The 27,382-nt window shown below is 34.2% G+C and overlaps 3 protein-coding genes across 4 annotated transcripts in view; 2 read left to right on the top strand and 1 right to left on the bottom strand.

Moving 5' to 3' along the window:
- LOC129942846 (prolactin-releasing peptide receptor) overlaps positions 1 to 27,382 on the bottom strand; it is a 141,751-nt gene that overhangs the window by 37,963 nt on the left and 76,406 nt on the right. For both annotated transcript variants that reach the window (XM_056051940.1, XM_056051941.1), the window contains exon 2: positions 11,559 to 13,546. In XM_056051940.1, the coding sequence (XP_055907915.1) occupies positions 11,560 to 13,341 (1,782 nt within the window). In that variant the 5' untranslated portion in view covers positions 13,342 to 13,546 and the 3' untranslated portion in view covers position 11,559. The remainder of the gene's footprint in view (positions 1 to 11,558; positions 13,547 to 27,382) is intronic.
- On the top strand, positions 2,262 to 4,786 carry LOC129952301 (uncharacterized). Its single transcript, XM_056064822.1, has 2 exons — positions 2,262 to 2,655; positions 2,757 to 4,786. The coding sequence occupies exons 1-2, from the start codon at positions 2,262 to 2,264 to the stop codon at positions 4,784 to 4,786; spliced, it is 2,424 nt and encodes an 807-aa protein (XP_055920797.1).
- Positions 5,205 to 7,035, top strand: LOC129952291 (uncharacterized). Its single transcript, XM_056064810.1, has 2 exons — positions 5,205 to 5,408; positions 5,836 to 7,035. Exons 1-2 carry the CDS (start codon positions 5,205 to 5,207, stop codon positions 7,033 to 7,035), a joined length of 1,404 nt encoding a protein of 467 aa, XP_055920785.1.

The following is a 27,382-nucleotide window of genomic DNA, read 5'->3' as shown; positions in this document are numbered from 1 at the left end:
AAGAACTGTTCGTTACGGCTAAAACCAAATGCACACTTTAATAGAGCGTCATCATTGTGTCAGCCAGGACACCTGATGATAATACAGAATTTTTGCTTTTTATTTCGTTTCCATCTGCAGGACCCCAGGCAATGCTATAGAAGTTATACAAGACAGAACTCCCGCTATCTCAGTTGCCTAATATTTCACGTTTCACATGGTCAACATCAAGGCTGTGGGCAATCAAACTAATGGCTAGTCTGACACCACCACCACCGTGAATGCTTTGCTTTTGCAAAGGTTTTACGATCTATTAAGGACTTTCGAGATGTGGACAGCACATTGAGGAACTGTGTCAGGAGACGGGGATTCGGGAAGAATGAGTTACTGCGAACTCATTTACGTCACTTATGTGTGGTTATGTGAAAAAGAAATTTCGGATAAGCTGTGGAAGATAAATTCTGCTGCTGCTGAAGGCTGAGGAAATTAGGCTTCCGCCTGTGGCAATGAATAATGTAACGATAAAGTGTGTTATAAAATGATGTGTCGGATACCTTATACCTTGGTGTGGAAGGGGTTGGTGTTGGGGCTGATTCTGGGGGTTGAAATGAAAAGGATGTTGGATTCATGTGAGGGGAATTTATGAAACACTTTGGTTTGTTATAGGTTAAGTACATATATGTTTTGCTCTTCCAAACAAGACCGATAGATTTGTGCCTCGCCGAAGTTGATAACAAGATATTTTGAAAAGAGTGTGGGAATGTCGTTTATGTGCCTAAAGGCCACATCGAACATCGAAGTTTGGAGCTTTTAGAAACACACATCCGGTGAATGGCAAAAATTGAATTTCAGAATGAATATAAATCGAAGAATACACCGGAAGCAAGTAAATCCGGTGATACACATATTTTGCTTTTACTTCGTATAAGGGTTATACCGAAAATTTCAAGGAAAAACCTCTTTTTCAAAGATTTTTTGTGTGAGTTTCGTGAATTTTGTTGGCTGTGTTTTTCAGTTTTTTGGGGAAGGTAGGTACAACACAAATAGATCAATATTTGACAGATAAATTGCGTTTTTTTGTTTTCTTTTCTTCAAATTTATTGTGTGTGCCGTGTGGCCCTGTGTGCTGTGCCATGTCCTGCCCTGAATGCATGACGGTATTTTTGTATAATTTTTGTACACATGCTCAAGGAGACTTCCACTTGATGGAGAAAGGTATGAATTTAAAGGCGTTCCTTTAGGAAGTTCCATTGAAACGTGACTACATTCTGGTAAATAAATATACCTATAGCCAGTTGGTAAGCTTTTGGTATTTTGAAAAAAAAAAATCGATGTGAGAAATCTTTTGAAAATGTACAGTGCATCCGGTGGAAGGAATGTACATTGTACAATGCATCAGAATCGGTAATTCCATTAAAATTTAGTTATTTTCAGGTATGTATGGGAAGGATTCCCGGAAAACTGTTACTTTTACGTTCTTTGGCGATTACAGCTATTTCCTAAGCATGCATAGCAAATAAACATGGGCTGTACATTTTTTTTTTAAATGTGTTCGCAATAGATAGAATATGCCATTTAAAAATATGTGTAATGCAGTACGCTCTCGATAAAAGAAACTGTATAAGAATTTATGCAGTTGCTTAAATTGAGGATGTTTCAGTAACCATGAACTCTTTATTTAAGTACAACACTAATATTGGTGGTCCATATTTTTTCATTCTAATAACCGCGCAAGTTTATGGTACTCTTTTTTAGCTGCGGTTAAGGAAACATGAAGTGAAAGAACTGATTTCGGAAGAATGAAGTCGCATCCCATTGAATAAAAGCGAATTAATTAGATTTGAAGCCTGGTAAGAGCCAGCGTGTTAGCGACATCTGCATTGTCGCAGTAAGTTTACCCAATACTTCGAAGACAACCCTGACCTTTATTGCAGCTGTTGCAATTTGCAATGTGCAAAACTCAACTTAACCTATTTCGCTTTCCTTTACCTCATTTTTGTATCCGAAATCTGAATAGAAAGACTACATATTGAAATATTTAAAAACCTTTCTTTTTGTAAAATTATTTTAAAGTAAAATATTAAAATACAAATTGTAAACCAAGGTAATATAATATGAAAACACATTATAAAAATATGTACATATATAAATAAACTAAATAAATTTCATAAATAAATTTAAGCCGCTATATAAAAAAAAAAAAAAAGTATTTCTTTTGCGACTATAAAAGCTTGGTTTTCGTCTTAACATTTCTTAAAAATTCTTGACTGATTATACAAGTTATGTCGAGCAAATCTGCTCCAAAATCAACATCAACGCCAAATGCTGGTAATAGTTGTAAGCTCTGCCTTGAGCCCGACATTCCTGAAATGGTAGCTTGCGACAAATGCTCCACATGGTTTCATTTCCAATGCGTCAACGTCGGTTCTTCTGTTAACGACAGAAGTTGGGTATGCGAAGCCTGTCAAAGGTCATCAAGCCACCATTCACCTGCTCGTTCCATCATCTCCACTGTGGCGTCCAAGGAAACATCCAAATCCCGGAAAAGAAGAGATCTTATCTTGAAAATACTCGAAGAAGAAAAAGTCCTTCGAGAACCAAACTTGCAAAAGTACTTAACAGATAAGTACAAAATTCTCGAAGAACTAAGCAGTTCAGATGAAGAAAACATCCAAGGTAAGTCGGTAGATCGTAGCCAATTAACAGAAAAATGGGTCCAAGATACCCCAGCTAATATCCCAGTCTCTGGTGCAGCTAACACCCTTCCCTTGCTAAAGAAAAAATACAACCAAAACCTGTTATCGTTCCTCAAAAGCAGCCCAACCCAAGCAACCTTGTTCCATTACAAGTAGAAAACCCTACACCAAGTGGTCAAATTCACCCTACTTATTCCGAACCTCAACAAAATACGCTTTTACCATCTCAGTTAGCGACTCGACAAGTGATATCAAAGGACCTGCCACTCTTCCATGGTCATCCTGAGGAGTGGCCAATTTTTATAAGTTCCTTTGAGCACAGCACAAACCTCGCCGGTTATACTCACGCCGAAAACTTAATGCGCCTGCAAAAATGCCTACGTGGCAGTGCACTTGAGACAGTAAAGAATCGCCTCTTATTGCCATCGATGGTGCCAGATATAATTAAAACTCTTCGAATGCGTTTCGGTAGACCAGAGCACGTACTTCACGCCATGATTGCCAAAGCAAAAAACCAAGCACCTCCTAAAGCTGATAAAATGGAAACGCTTATAGAATATGTGCTCGCGATCCAAAATGTGTGTGCCGTAATGGAAGCATCACAGATGACAGCCCACTTGAACAACCCCACGCTTCTCAAGGAATTTGTTGATAAGCTTACTCCACATCTTTTGTTGAACTGGGCCCTATTTTCAAAAGATTTACAATCACCCACACTGCCAGAGTTTTCAAATTGGTTAAGCGAAATTGCGGAAGCTGCTTGTACCGTCACAACGCCAATCGTGCGCACAGACAAACTGGAACGACGTAGTAATCACTTCTTCACTCACGACGTAGTCAAAGCACCTACATCAAACATAGATCGTGAAAGTAGCACGAGACAATGTTATGTCTGTAACGATTTCCATCCATTGGATTTCTGCTACGAATTCAAACGATATGGACGTTCTGAAAGATGGAATGCCGTAAAAAAGAACAATTTATGTCACACGTGCTTAAAAAAACACCCTCACGCGCGATGTCGATCAACACTATTGTGTGGAGTGGACGGATGCACAAGAAAACATCACAAGCTTTTACATAATTCAGCTGCTGATAGTACTCCCCCCAGGATGCAAATTGGCTCAACTTTAGGATGCCATTACAACCGCTGCGACGATAATATACAAAACAATATCCTTTTTAGAATTATTCCAGTGAAGCTTTATGGAATAAATAAAACGTGTAACACCTTTGCTTTCCTGGACGGAGGCTCATCCCTGACGTTGATTGACGATGAACTCGCTTGTGACCTGAACCTTGCAGGGAGGTCCGAAAATCTTTGTTTAAAGTGGACTTCCGAAACTACACGCGTTGAAGAAAACTCACGTATCGTCATATTTGGCATATCAGGTTCCTCTGAAGGATGCCAGAGATTCACCCTCCACAACGTTCGCACCGTAAAAAATTTAGGGCTACCAAAACAATCCGTATCGAGTCATATTATGCAAAATCGTTATTCGTACATGAGAGGTTTGCCTATTCCTTCGTATGACATGGCTCAACCAAGAATTCTTATTGGAATGGACAATTGGAAACTTGGCGTATCAATGAGAGTGTTTGAAGGCAACTGGTCCGAACCAATGGTGACTAAAACGCGCCTAGGTTGGTGTGTTCATGGTCCTGAAAAAGACATACAAACAAATTTTAAAAACACTGAATTTGCATTGAATATATTTCAAAACCAGAATGATACAGAGCTTCATCAACTTGTAGAAAACTTCTTTTCAATTGAAAACATCGGTGTACGCATTCCAACGCTTCAAATGGTATCCACAGAAGAAAAAAAGGCCATCAGAATTCTTGAAGAAACGTGTGTTCGTATCAAAAAAAAATATGAAGTCGGTCTTCTTTGGAAGTACGATAAATTCAATTTGCCTGACAACTATTCCATGGCGTTTAATCGTTTTCAAATACTAGATCGAAAAATTCAAAAGGATGTTCGGCTGAGTGAAAATTTAAATGAGCAGATTTTGAATTTAGTAAGCAAAGGTTATGCAATAAAATTGTCCGATGATGAGTTAAAAGTGAATCGCCGTGTGGTGGCAGATGTTGTTGCCTCAAGTTGCTGAACTCCAGATTCCAAGATGTTATTCTCTTAACTTGAACCAAACTAAAACGTCAATTCAACTTCACACATTCGTCGATGCAAGCGAGAATGCATATGCTGCCGTGTCTTACTTTCGCATTGAATACGAAAATAAAATCGAAACGGCCATAGTAAGCGCTAAAACCAAAGTTGCTCCAAGGCGACCATTATCAATTCCGAGGTTAGAATTGCAGGCTGCTGTTCTAGGGGTGAGACTTATGAATTCGATATGTAACGCACATCGTTTTTCCATAAGTCAGAAATTTTTATGGTGTGATTCAAGGACCGTGCTGTCGTGGCTTCGTACTGACCCTCTAAATTTTCAACAGTTCGTTATGTACCGAGTAGGTGAAATTTTGGAGTATTCTAGTGTTTTGGACTGGAAGTGGATTCCCTCCAAAATGAATGTGGCAGATAAGGCAACAAAATGGAATTCAGATCCCAACTGGGATTCATCCGATGAATGGTTCAAAGGACCTGCTTTTCTTCACAAAAATCAAAGTGAATGGCCACAAATGCCACAAATAGAAACAATAGACAGAAGTGAATATAGACCTTATTTGCTGCAAATTAATGCAATTGAAAACTCATGTAAATTAATTGAGGTGAGTCGTTTTGGAAGTTGGAGAAAATTATGGCGTTCTATGGCGTATGTCTTCATGTATGTTGAACGATTAAAAAAAAAAAGTAGAAGAAAAGCGAAGAAATCTAGGAAAAAGTGAAAATATTTTAAAGCAAAGAAATCCTGAAATGCAGTCCTGGAGCAAACTTCACGATTTTGTTTTATCGTCAGACGCAATCAAAAAATCACAAATGCTACTTTTTCGGCAAGCTCAATCAGAAGTTTATTTTGAAGAAATACAAAATCTAAAACACCGAACTATGAGAAAAACGTCAACTTTTTCCAGTAGCAGCCCCCTCAGAAAACTCTCTCCGTTTTTGGACGAAAACGGAGTATTGAGAATGCAAGGACGCACTGCTTTCGCCGACTTCGTAAATATAGACTGTAAAACACCAATTATTTTACCTAAGACGCATTGCATAACTAGCTTGGTAGTTGACGATTACCACCGAAAATATCATCATCTCAATCATGAAACGGCCTTGAACGAAATACGTCAAAAATTTCATATTTCGGAGCTGAGAGTATTGCTTAAGTCTGTAAGACGAGACTGCCAAGCTTGTAAGATTCAGAATGCTCGTCCTCAAGTTCCTGAAATGGCCAACTTACCAAAGGCTAGGTTATCAGCGTTTTGTAGGCCTTTTACATTCGTTGGGGTGGATTTTTTTGGACCGATTATAGTGACGGTAGGAAGACGAAATGAGAAAAGATGGGGTGCATTATTCACCTGCCTAACTATTCGAGCAGTGCATGTAGAAATAGCTCATAGTTTGACTACAGATTCATTTATCATGTGTCTACGGAATTTTATGGCTCGTCGTGGGACACCTTTGGAGATATATAGCGACAATGGTACCAATTTCCGAGGCGCAGAAAAGGTGTTGAAAGAGGAATTAAAACAGGTTGACTTAGGTCGGGTGGCTGATGAGTTCGTGATAGCAGAATTAAAATGGAATTTCAATCCACCCACCACTCCTCACATGGGTGGTGCATGGGAAAGGCTCGTACGATCAATAAAAACCGTACTTTACAAAATTCTTTCTTCGAGAAAAGTTGGAGACGAAAGCTTGCGATGTGCACTTATTGAGGTTGAGAATATTATAAATTCCAGACCTTTAACATTTGTTTCCTTAGATGTGACTGATGATGAAGCGCTAACGCCAAACCATTTCCTTCTCGGTAGTTCAAATGGATTGAAAATACCTTGTGATCCGGTAAATTTGGATTTGCGAAAGAGTTGGAAACAATCACAAATGTTAGCTGATATTTTTTGGAAGAAATGGGTTAAAGCGTTCCTACCAACACTCAATAAGAGATCAAAATGGTTCATCAAAACAAAGCCAATTACAAAGGGTGACCTGGTTATCATAGTAGATAACGACCTGCCAAGAAACTGTTGGCCAAAAGGACGAGTAGTTGATGTTGTTACCGCAAAGGACGGACAGGTACGCCGAGCAAAGGTTCAAACGGAGCATGGTGTGTACGAGCGGCCTTCGGTGAAGTTAGCAGTTCTAGACATTGCTGGCAGGGAACAAGAGAGTAAGCCAGATACGGGTTGTAGTCAGCTTACTGGAGGCGGTATGTTAGCGACATCTGCATTGTCGCAGTAAGTTTACCCAATACTTCGAAGACAACCCTGACCTTTATTGCAGCTGTTGCAATTTGCAATGTGCAAAACTAAACTTAACCTATTTCGCTTTCCTTTACCTCATTTTTGTATTCGAAATCTGAATAGAAAGACTACATATTGAAATATTTAAAAATAAATAAAAATTTATTAAAATACAAATTGTAAACCAAGGTAATATAATATGAAAACACATTATAAAAATATGTACATATATAAATAAACTAAATAAATTTCAGAATTTTTAAGCCGCTATATAAAAAAAAAAAAAGTATTTCTTTTGCGACTATAAAAGCTTGGTTTTCGTCTTAACACAGCGTATAAACCAGAGTAATTTATAGTAACTTCGTCTGCAACGATATGCTTCCATCTTTACGTCAGCCAAATGATTTTTAATTTGGTTTAAGTGTGGTGAATGTGCGGGACATTCTATGGCGCAACTTTGTAGTCTAAAAACATTTGTTGGATTTGTATTTGGGGATACGTTTGAAATTTGGAGGCCTTCACTTGTAACCTTGAATCTCTTCCACCATGCAACATTAGTTTATATATATCGTCTCTGGAAACCCACAAAATTTGCGGTATTTTTGACGAAACCTCGTATGTGACCGTTTCTTAAGATCTGTTTAGTAGTTCACATAACGAAAATTTTGAGATGTTCATCGTCCTTTATACAAATTTCGTTCATATAAAGAGGCAAAGGTGATAAATTACGTTTTAAAGACAATTGGCACCATTAAGTTTTGTCTAGAGTTTTTCTTCCCCATTTAACAATACCCTGTCAAAGTAACAACTTAATGAGCTAATCATACATTGTAGTTGAAGATTTCTGCCCCAAGATAATCTATAAACCAATATGATAGATAGATAGATAGATAGATAGATAGATAGATATTTTTATTTGTTTATAAGCTTAGCTTTTACAAATTGATTGGCAATATGTAAATATTACATTATTTCATAAGGTAACTGCAATATAATTTTAATTTATCTAACAGAACAATAAGGTAAGATATGAAGCAACAATTATAAAGGAAATAAAAAAATAATTACTTTTATTACTTAACCTGAAACCTGGATTTATCATTCGTTAAGGATAAAAGCTCTTAAGTTAAGCGAGTTTCTAACATATTTATATATATTCAGTGCAACGTTTTGATCTTCAACTTTCATTATACTATTCATGTCAGTTAAGTTCATAGGGAATAGGAAGTGGTTTCTAACTGCATTAAAAAATTGGGCATCCTAAACCAATATGAAAAGCTAAGGTTACTCTCGTCAGCGATTTTCGGAGAGAAGATTATTAACGAAAATGGGAAAAAGTATGAGAGACAGGACAGAGCCCTGAGGAACACCAGCGTTTACATAAATAAAAAGAAAATTTGTCGTGGAGTAAATAAAAACATCTATATTTTACTTTTTTTTTTGATGAATCAATATATTGATTAGAATTTTGAAAGGTTATAGGTGTTGCTAATGAATTTATTCGTTGATTTTAATAAACATAAAAATAATTATTACACATAGTTATCATAAAATCAAATCACTTTTCTAGTATAAATAACTGCAACAAAACAAATTTAACTAAAAGCGCAATTCAGTTAAAAAAAAAAAAAACATTTTCACTACACGTTTTTAAGTGTTGCGTTAATGCCTGCATAAACAAGCGTATCCCAATAGGATCTCTACTGTATAAAAGCACTAAAAAGTCCTCTTTCTGAAGTGGGATGATTTCAGATTATGTTAAGAAAATTGTTATTTTTGTACTCAAACCCGTGTACGAATAGTTTGACAGAGGAAACAAAAAAGGGGAATGAAAGAAAGAAAAACCTCTTCGTCCTTTCCTTCTTTTTTATGCGTTTTCCTTATCGGCTAGGGCTCATTGTAATAACACTCTATACATGTATATCTGAGCATAAAACGTTAAACCTAAATAGTTTTAATGAAGGTCTATCCCCGCCACATGGAGCCACAGTATAATGTTACTTTCTTTTTAGTGTAACAAAGTTCCGCCTTGTGATTTTTCCCTTTTCTGCCTCCTTATTTTGTGGTTTAAGGATATGTTAACATCAAACATACCTCCATAAACATTTATACAATACGTACTTAGCATTTTCATCTTTCATCCACTCCCAAAGCTACCCGATTCATGCCGTGATGCCTGAGTCCATACCGTGTCCTTTTTCCTTCTTCCTTTTTTTGTGATGGAATCTCTCGTATTGCCTCCTTCAGGATGAGGCTACACTTGGTTTTGATTGATCCATAAAATAAAGTATTTTCCGCCAAAAAGCTACAGTCTATAACAACTTCATAATCTGAAGGTATACGTATCTATCACCGTAACGCAATAATAACGAAATAATTCCAGCAGAGCTCGATCTGTAGAATTTCATGGCAAAATGTCAATTTATTAAATCGTCCGTAAAAGGAATAAAAACCGAAAGAAATATACGAGAGTAGGTTCTGATGCTGATACTGATTCCGAGGTAAACTACTGGAACGATGGGAATGAGAGTGTACTGTATAGCAGATGCATTTGAGAGATTAGGTCAGAAGCCAATAATACTGTCTTGTCTGTGGCTGCATAGAAACTGGCAATTGCTCTATATTTGTCTTTGGTAAGCAGTGTCCTGTGCCTGTCCTTAACTTTTTAATAAACTAGATAAATGTGGTTTGAAGGATTTTTGTGGAATGAACAAGGATAAGCACTTAACCAATTTAATGGTTAAATCGATTGCAGATTGGTCTTTGGCTGACTTGAACTTTTTTTATTGAAAGATTAATTTTTTATTAAAATAACGAATTTGGGAAATAAGATTTTTGTGTGACAAGAAAGACTTTTGGATTTGGATGATTTTTTAATATTTTCAAATGGCAGACAGAAATGTATCATATTGAATTTAAACAAAAAAAAATCTTTATAAAAGATTTTCCAATTAGAAGTTTAATTAGGAATAGTCCGCTTGTTGGACAGCTGTCACTTTAAAAGATGAAAACTTTTGACATTTGTGAAGTAAAAAAGGGTCATTATTAAAAAAGAACCATTACACTATTCAAAAAATTTTATTAAAATCAACTACAAACATGATGAACATTTTGGTGTCACAGTTCGCAATTTTGCAAGAAAAGTTGTATCTTATTGTTTAACACCAGTTTTTGTCTGCATTTAACAGAAGTGAATTCATCAATGACTTTACACTTCGATTTTAAAAGCTTGAGTATTTCTTGCCCAATTATGCTTCGCAAGTAATTTTTAATTAATCTCAGCTTTGAACAAATGTCTGTAATACTAAAAAAAGTTAAACAAGTTCTTAGAGATGAACATACATTTAATTAGGTCATTGGCGGAAGCATATATAAATAAATTAGGTGGCGCAACAGTCCTTTTAGAACTAGGGCCTTGTGACTTAAAACTCTCAACCATTCCTTTGTGCGAGTAGTGTTGGCAGGAATGGAGGAGACCTACTGTTTTAAGCCGATTCCTAACGGCTTATATGGGAAAGCACTTTTCACGACAAGAATTACTCTTGGAAGATTTGGCAATTCCTCGCAAAATGCAGTACCTGTGAAAAAAAGCTTTAGATGGCGCAGGCAGGGTCTGAACCCAAGACTTCTGGCATGACAGTTCAACGCACCAAGCATCACGCCACGGGTATTACAAATTTGGAAGTAAAGAAGAATAATTCTTGAACATATTTCGTGGAATTGAAAATATTGACCTCATTCAAGTCATTAAGTGGAAGAATTAGATTACTCGGAGATAGTTCGAAAGACATGTAAAAGCTTCGTATTCCAAGCCGCTATTTAAGGAGTCTGTTAAAAAGTATTGTTACGAAACATGATGAAATATTGTCAATAATTGACTGAAAAGATTCAGAATATGTTTTTGAGCTAAATTCAAACGCTACATAAAGAGATCTCCGTCAAAAGGTGCCCGTTGGATTACCTCTCCGCCTGCAATAGACTGTTTTTCAATTTTAGTTTGGAATTTCATTTTATTATTTTTTGGATAATATTCTGAGATTGATTAATTTCCTTTGTTAATTTAATGAATATGAATTTTACTTTGCAATAAAATCTTGCTCATTTATTGACTTCTGAGTTTGATACCCAAAAGTAAAATTTCAATTTTAATTGAAACATGGCAAAACTTTCATTTCTACCCAGAAGAGCGTTTTATATACATACACAATTTTAATGACATGTCAAGAGCAGCAAAGGAAAAAACACAAATGAAAATAAAGGAACCTATTCTAATGTCCAATCCATCTACATCCATATCCATTGTTCGGAGTCAGTCAAAGAGTGTGCACGAGCACGACACCTTTTATCATAAACCAGATGTCACAACATAAATATAAAGAAAATTGACGGCTCCCGAAGTGAAGCAGCTGTGGCTCATTGATTTTGGTTCCAATAAGCATTAAGCACACGATAAAAATTTCACTTTATTATCAAAAAAGAAAATATATAAAAAGGATGAACAAAAAACGAAAAGGAACTTACCTTAGTTGGATATCAGAGATACATTTGTCCTTTCGTTGTCGGTGGTACTTGTCTCGAAGTTGCTACATCCCGTTGTATTGTCCGAACTCATGAAGGGTGTCTCGCAAAACCTCATCTCGACCGTCTGCTCATCGCCCGAATCCACATCATTATCCTCCTTCAATGGATCATCGTTCAGCAGGATATCGACACCTTTCTTATCACGTTTGCCTGTTATGGAAGCCGCCCCATTGCCGTAGGTCGCTTCACGTGGTATGATAATGTCCTTCTTTTTCGAGCATTTATCTTCCGTCAGCATTAGGTTGTTATCCCCGTTGTCCAGATCGGCCTCGTTGTGATGCAGCCTGGGACCGCAGGTGTTGCGGTCGGAGCGATTGTAAGTACGCGTTATATTGATGATGTTGTTGTTGGAAGGATTGAAGCACGGCAATACGTGCTTGAACTCCTTGCGGAAGTTCTCGTTCAACCAGGCGTATAAAAATGGGTTATAGCAGGTGGAGGACATGGCAATGGAGTGCGCGACGAAAAAGAACAGCGTGTAGAAGCGCCATTCGTTGGACTTCTCGTAGAAGTCGTCCAGTATGTTCACGACATTGATTGGCAACCATGATAGACCAAACACGGCCACCATGGAGATTAACATGCGGTTTGTCCGCTTTTTTCGATCCCTATCGGCCTCTTCCCGCCGAGAGCTTTTACTGCCGGGCTTCGCCCGGGCACGAGCGTTCAGTTTCACTGACACCCAGATATAGCAGATTGATATGATGAAGAAGGGAAGAACAAACTGCAGGATAGTCGTGACCGAACCGAACACCTTGCGGTATTGCTCTGACGGCCAGTTCTCTTCGCAATACGTTGGCACCATTGACGATGACGAAGTTGTGTTCTCGAAGGCGAAGGTCCAGGCTGATATCGGATATCGGCTCGAACTGTGCGGAACTGTTGAGTTTTCGAGCCCGGTGGCAGGTCGGAGCGTTGTCGGCGCTGGACTGGTGTCTTCGGCCACCACTTTCATGTACATGCCATATGGTAGGGTGGCCAGCAAGGATATCACCCAGATGCTGACAATAATCGCGATGCAGGTGGACAGCTTCATCCTCGGATGGAAAGGATAGATGATCACGAAATACCTATCGATAGCAATTGAGGTGAGCGTCAATGTCGATATGTATATGCTGCATCCCTGCGCAAAGGACACGAGGTGACAAAGAGTCTTACCGAACGCCCAACGACCCATAAACGTGTAAAGGGGTGTGAAGGGAACGGCTAGCACGCACAGGAGTATATCGGAAAGGGCTAGGTTGGTTATGAAAATATTTGTCACAGTTTGCATTGCCCGATTACGAAGGACCACATAGCACACCAGTACATTGCCAAACACTCCCAGGACGAACACCGTCGAGTACAGGATGCAGAAGAAAATCTGCACCAGCTCGTATTTGATGACATCCGGAGAGTCTGCTGACCGTGCTGCCATAAGTGTATCGTTCTGTCCACCAGCGATTGTTGTCGACCAAAGGGATTGAGACGAGGATGAAGGCGTTGTTGTGGATGAGAAGAGAGGCAAGAAGGAAGACGACGAGTATTGGGTGCCTGTTGTCATGGTTCTTGCCGCCGCTGCTGTTATCGACGTCGTCGTTGCGAGAAGCGATGGGGACATTGTGTTGTTGTATTCATAACTGAAACTATTCTTGATGGCATTTGTTGCATTCATCCTGGCAAGTGCAATCTGGACCAAATGTTTCGACGTAGCTGGAAATGGAGATGGAGACGGATTCTGCATTCTATGTTTCCATGGTTTTGCTTTGTGCTCTGTGATGATGGGGACAATATAGAAGTGTTTTGTTTAATGCTTTGAAGTTTTTTGCCAAGAAATTATGGATTCATCTCTGGTGTGGTGTATTTTGGGTTGGCTTGGCTTTGATTTAGGAAGAACAAGAAGCTGTCTTGTTGTATACAATCACCACCAACAGCATCTGCATCAGCACCTGCAAAAATGAAGTCATTTAATTAAAAATGTGCAAATGGAAAGTATACAACTGCAGTAAGTATAACAAGGATTGGGGATTCTTTCTTTTGTGTACAAGTATAAATGTAAGTGGGAATATACACCTAGGATTGAAATAGATGCGGTTTATTCTCTAAAAAGCTCCAGAGCAATGTTTGGTCACACAGTCTACCGCGCAATTTCGTTTTTAATTAGATCTAGTTGTTAAATTTTGTGGCTCAGCAGTTGGAGTTGCAAATTCGTTTGGTTGGCAAACTCAGAGAAAAGTCATTAAAGTTTTTTTTCCAGAAATAAATAAGGATTTGTTGGCAAAATCTCGCACCACTCTTCAAGGTAGTCGTCGTAAGTTGGATGGAAAGGTGTAAGATTTCGTTTCAAAAGATCTGGAAGTTTTCTCATTCCTATTAAAAGTATCTATTCTCAACTCTGGTATATAACTACGGTATAAAAAATGTTGAAATAGTACACTGATTAATTTACATTTAACCTTCTGCCAAATTAATTGATGAGGTTTACTTTGTTTAGTTTAAATAAAGGATTGTAATTAATTTGAGTCGAGAATTTACATTAACAGAATAAAACTAAATTTCCGTTTCAAGAGAATTTGTTTTGAAGGAACAGGAATTGCAAGTTGTATGAAACTGTGTTTTCAATTTTATTTGAAAAATTCAAGTTAGAATACTTGTACTTTGATATAAAAAGTAGAATTATTTGACAAGAGTCATTTTTGTTTTTACATACTTCCGAGTAATAAAGATTAAATCAGTTCAGTGTAAGCTCTAAGCTAAAAAATTAAAAGCCTTCGTCCCCAAATCATCTAACCATATTTTAAGTTTTACTAAAAACATTTTTGTTGGTTTGATAGTTAAAAAGCTACTATGAGTTTTTACTGAACGAAATTTCACTTCGAATTAGAAGTACAATTTCGAATGGGGTAACAAAAGGCATCAAACATTTTTCGGTTGAATGTAGTTGAATTTCGGAATAGATGATAGCTCATAAAGATGAATTTATTGATTTATTAATCATTTTCTGGTGAAACTTTTAGAAGAGAAAGAGTTAAATTAAATATTTCTGGGAAAAAATATTGTTCAGAAAAAACTCATGACAAGAATTATTTTTTAAAAATTCTGCACTTGATTTAGGTGAACGCGTTTCCTGGAATTGATAAGTAGAAACTGTTTCATAACAAATAGCTTAGAAAACTCACGAAAATCACATGCATCATCATCACTTATATATTATTTGATCTCTAATAACGCAAAATAAAATAACCGACTGGGTCATACCAAATTTCTCCTAGATCCAAAATGTCTGTTTAAAAATAGTACCTTTTGATTTAAAAATATGCCTGCAAAATAATTTTATTTATAAAAACTTAAATGATAGTAATTTTCCCAAAATATAACTGGTATTTAGCTTAGTGTTAATAAATATTCTATACTACAATTAATTTAATTAAAAAACGTTTACTGGTTTTTTGGATATAGAATTTTAAAAAATATTTCGTATGAAACAGAAAAAAAGACATTTTTGCTCATCAAATAAGCCAAGTTAAGAAAAACAAATTTAAGGGCCTTGTACATGAGAGCGAGCAACGAATGAACGAATGGACGAACAAACGTGATTTAACACATCTCAAAAAGTGAATTTCAAACAAAAACACATTTAAATTATAAGAAACCAATTGACACTTATATTAGGATAATAAAATTTGCATTTAGTTCTCTAAAACAAGACGATTTGGTAGTAAAAAATTACAGTGTAGTTGCTACGAACTGTCAAAGTCTATTCGCGTTCCACATACCATCCACACTGCAACGAATTGAATTTTTCGCGTTCAACTCAACCTCAAAATCATACCACTCTTGTTTTGTTTGTTGAAAAGGTTAATAATAAATGGACATTTCTTCGCTGTCTGCGAATAGAAAGAAAAGTCAAAACATGCAAACAATCACAGTTCCCAGTTCGTAGCTCATGTGCAAGATGCTTTAGAGTATACATTATAAAAATCTATCAGTTAGTTTTTGAGAAAAAATTAATTTTCGATTCTTGAACAATAAATTTGTATGGGACGATTGCAGTTTTTTTTTTGAAAAACCGCCCAACGCGAATATGTTGAACATGTCGACCCAATGGTATAGGACAGATATACAGATAGACAGAATGAATGTACCCACTTGTAATGTCATCTTTGATTAATATCTTGAGTGCGAAATTCTTTACCATGCAATGCTTGAAATAAAGTTGCTATGTGTCGCTAGTAAAAATGGCATTATTTTGACATCAATTATTCCTAAAAAGCTAAATTTTGGTTTTGGCCTTCGTTTATACGTCCCTAACGATTCCCTAAAAATCCTTTTATTCTGGACCTTAGGAAAAATTTATAAATCGGGTAAAATGAAACAAGGTACACTTTTTTGGAAATAACTTGAAAACTATTAAAAAATAAGGGGACTTTTGCGGAAGTGTTAAGGACATGTAAGATTCAACTTTTTCTAAATTTCGGTGAAGTGAATATGCAATTTTTATGAACTAAAATGTTTACGACTAAAAAGGTTTAAGCCAAAACTGAACCTAAATCTTACTTAAAAATATCGTTATGCTAATTTTAATTTAAAATATTTTTAGTCGATACAAATTTAATTGGAATAAGGAAATGGCATTCATACGTAAACGATGCGCTTCATCAAACAAACAAATTTTCGTACGATTAACTAAATTCCTACGTTAAAAAGATATTTTGCGGTTTTAGATTCTAAACAAATTCTTTTATTTATTTAACTTACATTTTGTGCGATATAAGGTGCTTTAACTTATTTTTTGTTTATTGGCTTTTGAATTCTGTATTGAGGTTAAACAGATTTGAGAAGGATTCGTTGGTTTATGATACTTTTCGTTGAGTTTTTAGTAGATTGACTTAAAATATGTTCGTGAACTTACGATCTGTTTCGTTTTTATAAAAATCTATAAATTGTATATTATTTATATAATTATAAGCTAAAGATAGCTTTTATCAATTATTCCTTTCATTTGTAGTATAATAAATTGAAGATACCTAGTGTAAGAAGACCATTATACTTGGTTTGCACTAGAACGATGGCAGTTACACCTTATTTTATAGAATTGTCGCCAACTTCATTGGAAATATACAAATAACCGCAGCCAACTTCATGTAAAAGAACAAAGACGAAGGCATTCAATTTCGAGAAGCCCATTGCCATTTACGCCGTTAATATATATTTAAAAAAAAACTAAATTATAAATACAAAAACAAATAAAGTTTGAAATCAAATAAACTTGTTATATTATACATTTAAGTTTTGGTTACACTAAAATCTCTGAATATTTGTTTTTTAATAACTCAAATCATTTAAAAATATGAAAAGCCAATAGAGCGACCTTTTTAAGATAATAATAAATTGACTTGAAACTGTAATAAATTTAATAGATTTAAAGAAACTCGTATAAATGATTTAAATAATCGATAATATCAAAAGTTCTTTAATTTTAATCTCTTTAAATTTGTATTTCAAAGTAAGAAAGACATTTTTTATTCCATATGGAATACTATTATGAAAATACAAAGATCAAAGGCAACCTCAAGGAACTATTTAGTCTATATCCAATTTAGCATTCTCTGAAAAACTGGAATACATTTTATAACATATTCTTATGAAATGTCCAAACCTTTTGTAATTGTTTTCCGATTACAAAATAAAGGTACTACTCGCTTGAATGAATTGGGTTAGGGTTATATTAATGTAATGTGTCCAAATTCTATGTCTAGAAGAAAAAAATGGTAAATTTATATTCCTTAAGACCTTTTTATTTTAAATAACCATCAGTGTTTTGTCAAACAAAAAATACTTCCGAACTTAAATAATGTCCCTTATTTTTTTGAAAAATATAAGAAAATTAAAACCCTAATATCCCAATTTTGTCTTGAGCTGCATAAGACCGTAAATCATACATTTTATATCGGAGCAACGAAAATATCTCATTTCATATGTGCCTTTTCTTACAAGGAAGCTTATCTTGGAATTTTCCATTATTTCAATGATGAAAACTCAAAGTTTTTCGTGTTTTTATATTGAGTTAGACATTTCTGTTGTTACCTTCTGAAGACATTTAAAGAGAAAATTTGCGATTAAATTCCCAACTTTTCCTCTACTTTCATAAAAATTTTAAAAACAAAATTATGCTGAAATAAATACATTGTTCAAATTCAATTATAAACATCATTATTTTCAATACTTCCCGAAGTTATATTATACAAAGGATAATGATCACATTTTCCGTAATTTAAAATATTTAAGTATCCTTGTTTCATCAATTTCTTCCTTCCAACAACAGAGAACAGCATTCTTTCTCACACTTCCAATTTTGTTCAAAGTTATTTGCCAAAGAATATAACCCATCGCAATCATAGATGAATCCAATGTCCATTAAAGAAAAATGTTTAACATTTTTCCATTTACCTTTAAAGTATGTTTTTATCTAACAAAGCAACAGCAGCAGCAGTAGAGTGTAGAGCACAAATCGTTTCATAGTTAGGAAAACAATTGAAATTCAGATTTCATGCAAATTATTTAAAAAATAATAAAAAAAATAAGAAAAATAACATAACAGCAGAATTCAAGAAAGGAATGAAAAACTTTCTGATTTTCTGTGTTTTATTATAAAATGTCAGAAAAGGATAAACGTAAAGGAAGACAATGAATGGGCAAAGCTGTCTGCCTGCATAATTTAGATACCATGCCCAGCTTTGTCTGTATATCAAAGCATTATGGAATCTTTGTAGGGAATTAAATCAGTAGTGGATTTGCATTTCGGAGGGCCCTGAAAATAGTTTTTTTTAGTCTGAGTGCAATATTGTAAAAGCACTCTGTCTTCTATAAAATGAAGTCTATATAAGTTTTCTGTACAACAAAAATCTAAAGTATTCATACATTGGAAAAGCAAAACACTGTCGCAAAAAAACTTATTTATACATAGGCCTCAATTGTCTATAACAATTTTACTTTATCATCGTTTGCGTTTGTAATAAGACCTTAAAAGACAGCTTTCAAATTTACATTAGAATTATAGCAACACTAATTATAGAAAGACAGAGAAATATAGGATTTTAAAGCTATCATATTTTGCCATATAAAAATATCCTGTTACTGAAAAAGACAAAAGTTTTCTGATCGAGTTATTTCTCAGTGAGGAAATCATTCATTTCTCTTTCTAAAAATACTCGTTGATTTTTTTTTTTTGACATTTCTTCGAAGTTTTGACATACATTATACACATATTTTCTACTCATAAAGTGAACTTTTTGAACAGAGTGACAAGTAGCGCCAGCTACTAAAATCTGTATAACATAAGCAGCGTTACAACAAGTCTTCATAAAAGTTTATCAAACTAAATAAAGAATCGTGACATAAGTTATAGTTATAGTTACAAATCTTAAAACATTAATTCTTGATGAAAAAAGTGTAAATGTAAAATGCAAAAAAGATTCACAAAAGTAACAACATCTTACATTAAAGAAGTAGTGTTACTTTTGTTAAACTTCTCATATTGTGGCAACGCTAGGAACAAGATGTCAAAGTTCGCCGATTTGGAAAAAATCGATTACAATATGGCACAGAACAGAAATAAGTGTAACTTGCAATAAAGTTTAGTAGAATCTTACTGCGGATGGGTTTTGAAATTTATACGAGTCTCGAATGGATCTTATGTGATATCGTTTAAAATGTTGGTACAATGGGTGGCGTACGATTGGTCGACAAAAAAAATGTCGACTGGCCAACTGAAAACTTTACAGACTCTTAAAATGTCGACTGAAGTTTGATCGACAGAAAAAAAGTTTCCCATTTAAATGTCGACTGAAAAGTTGTCGGTTAAAATGTCGACTGTTGTAAAGAAAAAAACAAGAAACTCTCTCTTTAATGTAGAAACTCAATTTTATTTTTAATTCAATGATATACTATACACAACATTAACAGTTAACCGAGAGTGACTTGTTGATCGACACTGTCGACCTTTTACTAGTCTATATTTTCAAAATCGACATTATAAGAGTCGGCATTTTGTTCGGTCGGTATTTTTATCAATCGACTTTTCGACATTCGACATTATAATGGTCGACTTTTTTAAATCGACATTTTTAAAATCGGCAAATCGTACCCAACCCTGGTACAATTGATTGTTCGTTGAGTAGTTGTGCTATTGGAATCGTGTGTTTTCCATTGGGGAAAAAATCAATCTATTAATGTTGATATTATTTAGTTTTGTTAGTAAAAATGGACTAATTGGGCTTGCAAAGGAAAACAATAGAAATAGAAAAGATAATTAAATTTTTCTATGTTTCCACCAAAGGTTTATCTCAGTTTAGATTAAATAAATCTTCATGGTGTTTCCACCACACAAGCACTTTCTTAAATGCAAACTGTGTTTCGATGTTTCTTAAAAAGTGCAAGTAAGATAGTTTGATTCGTGTTAAACAATGAAGAACTGCAAAGTTCAGCTAATTACTTTATGTCCCATTTTTTCTTTTAATTTGATTAAAAAAAAACTATATATTAAGAAATAGACCATAATGCATTATATATAAAACCAACTAATCCACACAGGTTTTTCTTCACAAATTTCAATATCAAGCTCATTCCAACTCTATATTTAGGTATATACAGAATTGAGGCGATCTTCAAGCTCGTTTCTACACCACATGTTAATCTAGTAGTATACGAACAAACCCCTTCTTAATGCAATTGTTTAATGAACTTTTTCTTTATAGAATTTGAATTTCCAGATGTTTTCTTAACATTTATTTTTGAAAATTGTCCATTTTATTAGTTTTAAATAGTTTTTTTTGCTAAGTTAATTTTAGCTTTTGATTTTCACAAAACTTTTTTTTTATTTGTGTGTTTTTTATTATTATTCTGACAGATCTTCTTTCTGGCTACTGCCGATGAGTTTTCTAGGGAATTTTCTACTATACTATTTATAGAATACGAAAAAAACACGGATAATGCTACCTACTGATGCAACTACAACATTTTATTTAGGCAGTACAGCTTGAAACTTATAGTACCTTCATGAGATGAGTACTGACGTTTATCTTTTTTGTACTCTATTATTATGAACGACATTATTTTGGGGGTACTTATTTATGTAAGTCTTCTATAAATCCGCTACTGTCTACAAGATAGAGCAAGAAATAATAAGAAATACAACACTTGGGGCAATGCACCCATTCGCCATTACCATGGACAAAGAAAAAATGATATAGAAGATGAAATAAAGACTGTGGAGTGAATCCCATATTTTTTGTGCTCCCCTACATAAAGAACTCCTCCTAAGCAATGAAGGGTTAAAATTCAAAAAGAAACCCCTTTTTTCTTTGAGATTTGACCATTTCCATTGGAAAATCCTCCTCTTTATAGTAAAGAAAATGAAATGTAATTTGTCCTCATGTAATTAATTAGTGACCATGCTGATTGTCTAAAAGCCTTGTCTGTTCCGGAGTATAAAGTAGGAGGGATACTTTTTTAAGTTCCTTGCTGTCTCTTAGTTTATAATTTATTACTTTTGCTTTTAACAAAACCTCAAATTATACACATTCATGTGTATTTGAGTATATTTAAATGTATATTTTTGTTTTGTATAAATTGTTTTTATCCTGAAGTCGTATTTCAGAGAAATTAAACCAACAAAACCACCCAAGCTCATAACACTTATCACTTACAACTGGCATCATAAAACCAAACAAAGTTTATCTAACTAATTCCGCTTATTTTAATATTGAACTAGTTATAAACTGATGGAAATGGAATGTATGAAAGGTGGTTCTGGGTTAAATATATAGATAAAACTATAGGTGACTTTGAGTCGGAAAATTCCCAAAATGCGGATATATTAATGAAAATGTTATGAAAAGTTTCTTGGAAAACATCTTCTATCATTTGATTGACACTATCCTTATTGAGAAGGTCAAAGTTATATTATAATTAAGCAAGTTTTCTTCCTGAAATCTATAAGAACTACGAAAACAATCATAATTGTTAGAATTATGAATTTATTACCGAAATGTTGTTGGTTGAAAATAATGAAAAGAAACTCCCCTCTTTCTCTATCTTAGCCACAGGATAAAAGCCGAGCCAACACCCTTACCAGGAAAGAAACTTTGTTCTTACTTACTTATTTACTTGAAGAGCATTTATTAAATCTCCTCGAAAACTGACTCGACTCACAAAATTATGATGAAATTCTTGGAAGTTGTAGGAACATCTAACCTTTCCTAAGGAACAACTTACACCTTCTCTGAAGATGCCTATACCTTCCTTATTTCACCAAAACTTACTCAAGTTGAATTAGGTTATACAAAATGTGTCGGTTGTATTTTTGATTAACATTTTGTATTTTATTCGCGTAGAAGTGAGATCTGAGATGAAAATGATTTAGACATGCTTTGCTTAGAGTGTATAACATTAAGGTGCTTATTAAAAAGTTTTAAAAGATTTTTTGATTGAAACGTGTAAAGACCAGTTTTGAAGAAGGATTATTATGGTGATGGAAAGGATGTATTAAAATGTAAACTGTAATAAAACATTTCGAAAAAAGAATAATGATTTAAACTCTCCGCACAAAATATGATCTTCGCTGTAAGGGTTTTATTTTTGTGGAAGATATAATGTCGTTAAAGTGTTGATTTTTTCAGTGTTTATATATGTTAAACCTTTGATCTTAAAAAATAGTAAAGTTTTTTTTGTCAAAATCATTTCAAGAGGTCAACAAAATTAGTAGATCGTAAATTTTATCAAAAAATTAGGCGTGTAATCATTAATGTTCACAAATAAAGTTACTTTTAAACAAAAAAAAGTCTTAAAAAAAACGAATTTTGGAAATCCATTATTTGGGTATTCAGTTTTGCTATCAGTATCCAAAATTTCAAAACCAAATAATTGTAAATAGGACGCTTTTGTACCAAAATTGGTCTTAAGTCTATATTATTCCAAAGTTTGAAATTGTTTACTAATGTCGAAAGATCTAATTGCAACGATGTCAGAGAAATTTTGTTACATAACTTTGACTATGAAGAATGCACGTACATAAAGTGTTGTCCAAAACTAAAGCTTTTTCTGCGATAAAATAAAACAGTAGTGTATAACAGCATACATTCAAATGTTTTTAAATATCTTTTTATAACTGAATGCCTCTTCTAAGGCTGGCCATAACTGGACAATACTACCAAATAAGCACCTAAGTTTTATTTTTGAAGAACTTTGTCTCACTCAATAAAAATTAAACAAAGCTTAAAGTCCAGACACTTGGTCTTAAACCATCTGGTTTCTATGTCAATGATTGTGCATATACAAATCAGTAGTTCAGAGTATTTCAATGTCAAATAAAATCAAACAAGCTTCTTTGAATTGGTACAAAATTGATTTTCAATTCAAATATATAGATAACAATGGAAGTTTTATACAAAATATTTGTTTTACATTCGGCATGTAACTGGCAGTGCTATTTACAGAATAAAATAGAAAAAATATTAAGTTGATTTAACGTTTAAAATATAGGGTTTTTGAATAAGAGCGCTACAAAAGTTTTTTTTCTTTCATAAAACAAAAACGGTTTTGGATTTCAATGCAATTCTTTATTCTTCTGAAAGTACGTTTGATGCCATTTTCTATTTAACTCGATTTCTTTTGCATGGCTACCACGGGCACGCTTGCTGAACCCGATTTTCGACGGTTCTCAAGCATAAATCGGCCGATACTGCTTCAATTTCACGTTCGATATTCGTAGCTGGCTTGTTGGCATAGACCATAGACCTGACGTTGCCCCAAAGGAAATAGTCTTACGTCGTCAAATCACACGAGCGAAACAGCCAAGTGACTGGAACGTGAGATAACACGTTTTCCAACTAGAAATGAGCTTCATCGCTAAAGATGATTTTTCGATGAAGATCCGAATCATTTTCAAGTTGTTGCTCAGCCCAATTTACGATGTTTCTGGTGGTCAAGCAGCTTCAGTTCTTCCGTCAGTTTAATCTTTTGTTAGGATGTAGGCCTAGATCTTTTCGCAAAATTCGCCACAACGACGTCACAGAGATGCCCAACACTCGAGAACGACGTGTGAGAGGCACATTTGAGCTTTCTGAAACTGAAGCCTCAGCGGCAAAAATATTCTCGACACTACGGGCACTTCTTTGTTTCAATGGTACGGGAACTCTTCTTTTGTACCGTCCCTGTTGAAAAACCCTGTACCTAAAACAAATTGCGTAAACTTCATTTATTAATGGAAATTGTAGCTGGACTGATTCAAAAAATAAAAATGACTTTGTACTTTCAGTGCAAGTAGCTTTCTGGTTAGAACTTAGTGAATAAGTAATATATTATATTTTAAGGTTTTCTAAAAAAAACATACTTTTTAATAAAGAAAATATAAATAAAGCGAGCAGTCTCAACATTTAATGCAAATCAATGTCTTTAGTAATTAGGCTTATAAGTCCGACGATATCGGTCTAAGGTGCTTTAAAAATTCTACACATTCTTGGAGTATAATCAAGAATTATAATCTCAAAGAGTTTTTAAATATGTGAGCTTTTAAACATTATCAAATCATACTATATCTAAATTTCTCCGAATTATTCCTTAAAATCTTATAAAATACAATTTAATATGTGTCTTTGAATGTAGTAAAAGATTTTTAACATAAGTTCATCTTGGGATTTATCAGTTCAAGTTGAAGACATAATATATTTACCACGAGGAAAACACTCATGGCAAATTATTACAAAACCTCAAATTCAAAAGTTATTCATTCCCTTTTAGTCCTTATAAAATTTCAATCTTCATCCCAGAAAAATGAACAAATGTTCTTCCTTATTTCCGAAATATGTTTACTCGATTAAAGCACCTACAAAAATTCAATAATACCAATTGTGATACATAATTTAATTTTCTCTGCCCATTTTCAAATTTCCAAAACCTCATTCAATTTGAATTGAATGCTTCCTTCTTAATAAGTTTATTTTTTTCTAAATTAAAATCACAACCCCACTTCACATTTTATGTTCGTATTTTCGGTTTGCCTTGAGAAAATTAATATCCCCTCGAGACTATAACAACCCATGTCAATATACTTTGTGTTGGAATTAGGAAAAAGCATGTTTCACTGCCCGTTATATATAATTTGCCGTCGCACAAAATATCCCATTCTAATAATAAAAATGTAATCCAATTCAAAGCCATTGTCAACGCTCTTAAGCCCTGTATACGTAGGTTAGGTGCCTCGTAAAGAATAAAATGAAATATTACATCCCTGTTTATTTAAATTGCCGTTCAGCTCCAATAAATTAAATGCAAAAACTTTGGCAATTCCCTGCGAATTGCTACCACAATTCCTGTCAACGCACAAGCTCCAACACCACCATCAACACCAGCAACAACAACAGCAAGCCACCAAAGCAAATAATGCCCAAATTAATCACGCCTCTGCCATAGTGTTGTAGTGAGGACGAGGAAGTGAGGATATTGTTTAATGTGTCTACAACTTGGAACTCATCCTCCTGAATGTTGCCATTTCCGGTGGCTTTTCTGCTAAAACCAACTATTCGGAATACAGTATTCGAAAACAAACAATTGCAAATAATTCAAATCGTTAATTTAGATTTCGCTCCTCCGCATCAGCACCAGCACTCAAACTCGTAATCCATTAAAAGGTTTCCCATCGCCATCACCATCATCCGATTTGCAGAGCCACCATGTGCCAGGAAAACTATTTTACTAATTTCCCGAACCTAAACAATTTGGTTAAAGGAGCAGAGGTTCAGTCGCTCAATCATTAATTGCGTTGCGCTTATTCTACATTATACCCCAAGTCCTATAGACATCAGGGTAGGGCTTTCGAAGATTGTGGTGAAAGTGCCTGTTTCGGAAGACAATTTCGCTGACAAGATGAGCTGTATGTATGTATTTTGTCTGAATTTTCCACGCATTGTTAAACAACTCAAATTACACAGAGTCCTTTTGGTCCTTTGAATTATTTATTACAGCAAAGTGATGATGACGCTGCTGTACGCTGATGGTGGATATGGTTGTACCTACTTTTATAAGGATGGTTATAGTTTGAAGAAGCTGTATCTTGTTTTATATTCTGTGTGATTAAAACGCTAAACTTTCCAAGAGATAAACGTCGACATTATTTTCATAATGTTTTCTATTCGAAGATGAACAACATAATTATAGGTTTGAGGATAACGTGTCAAGGACTTCCTCCATGTACTATGCGTCTTGGCATTTAAAGGGGGATGGTTGAATTAAAGATGACAAGCTAAGATAGTACACTTGTCTTAACTCGACACTCGAGAGATAATCTTTTTGATGTTCGTTAAAATTATATTTCAAGAATCTGAATGAAGTGAACATAGGAATTTCAGTTTTGTTCTCACACACTTATTTTTTTCAGAGTTAATTAGGACGTAAGTCTTGATGATGTTGTAGGCTTCTGAAAAACGAGCATGTTCAAGGGAGAGGGATGTTTGAAGAAGAATTCGGCATATTGTTATAACTTTATGTTTTTGTATTGAAAATGACTTGAAATGGGATATAATGGAAGGTCGTTGATGTCCTTGAATGTTATGGAAAGGGTATTTTCATTAAAGAGGTTGTTTTTGTAAACTATAGGAGCGAAGGTAAATTTGAGATCAAATTCATTCAAGACTTTATGGAAAACAGTTCCTTTCATTAAAGTTTCATTCAATAAAAGTAAGTCAAAGTAAAGAAGGCTAAACATTCTACTATACACCTACAAATTTCAATTTTATGTATTTATAAGTTTCTTTAGTGTAAGAAATTGAAACCATTTTAATTTTGCTTTGGAACAGTTAAGGTTAGTCTTTCCGAACGTGCGTCAAATTTTGTAAGAACTTTATATATTTAAAAGCCAAAAATTCAATTTTTCTTTTCTTTGCGATGTCAACAACACTCAAATTCCATAAAACGATAGCAACTAGGGATGAATTAAAAATTTCCTGAAGTTGAATTTTATTTACTGCTCCCTTAAAAAAAAAGATGATGTACGAGTATTTTGGTGTGTCGGCTAACTTTGTGAATTAAAATGTAAGTAGGTGCTATAAATTTCAAAATGTTTGTTGACAAAAAAAGTTGGTGGCATTAACTTAAAATATTTAATAAACTCGAAAATTTATGAAGATACACAAAAAATGTTTACTATAGTTGTTGATTAACTTTTGTATTTTAGTTGCGTCAAACAAAAACTTTGGAAGCAGAGCAAACATTATACTTGACGCTATTTTACATTGTGCTTGTTCATTGTAAATAAATATTTCAGAGTAACCATTCCCATGACTTGAATTCAAAATCTTTTATTAAACATTTTCGTATTTGGCAATATAAATGGTTGAATATGTTGATGAAGTACTACTTTAATCGGGGGAAAATAAGATAACTTGTTGAAAGCTTACACGCTTTAAAGAAACAAAGCCCGTTTTTTTACTTCCCATTGAAAGTAATAGTGTAAAAAATGAGGGCTTATCTTTTATATCAAAGTTGCAACTAGTTTTATTAAAGGTAATGACATAGACGCTCGTTTTCTAGCACACATGATTACAACGAAATAGGAACGGAAACTACTTTAAATTTATTGCATTTTGACGTCTTCAAAAATGGTGGTTACTTTTTGCCAACAGAGGTTGCCAACACGTTATATTTAAAAGTGTTTGGACTTTTGATATATTAATTTTAATAAAGTTTTTACAAAACAAAAATGAAAACCTATACAAAAAGTTATTAAAAAT

This window comes from Eupeodes corollae, chromosome 1, assembly GCF_945859685.1.
Source record: "Eupeodes corollae chromosome 1, idEupCoro1.1, whole genome shotgun sequence".
NCBI lineage: Eukaryota > Metazoa > Arthropoda > Insecta > Diptera > Syrphidae > Eupeodes > Eupeodes corollae.
This window is presented reverse-complemented; position numbering and strand designations above follow the sequence as displayed.

Bases quoted from the DNA above. Each gene is read 5' to 3' on its own strand.
- LOC129952301 (XM_056064822.1), top strand. From the start codon at position 2,262: ATGTCGAGCAAATCTGCTCCAAAATCAACATCAACGCCAAATGCTGGT. The intron at 2,656-2,756 runs GTAAGTCGGTAG...CCCTTGCTAAAG, and splicing joins AGATGAAGAAAACATCCAAG to AAAAAATACAACCAAAACCT.
- LOC129952291 (XM_056064810.1), top strand. From the start codon at position 5,205: ATGAATGTGGCAGATAAGGCAACAAAATGGAATTCAGATCCCAACTGG. The intron at 5,409-5,835 runs GTGAGTCGTTTT...ATTTTACCTAAG, and splicing joins ACTCATGTAAATTAATTGAG to ACGCATTGCATAACTAGCTT.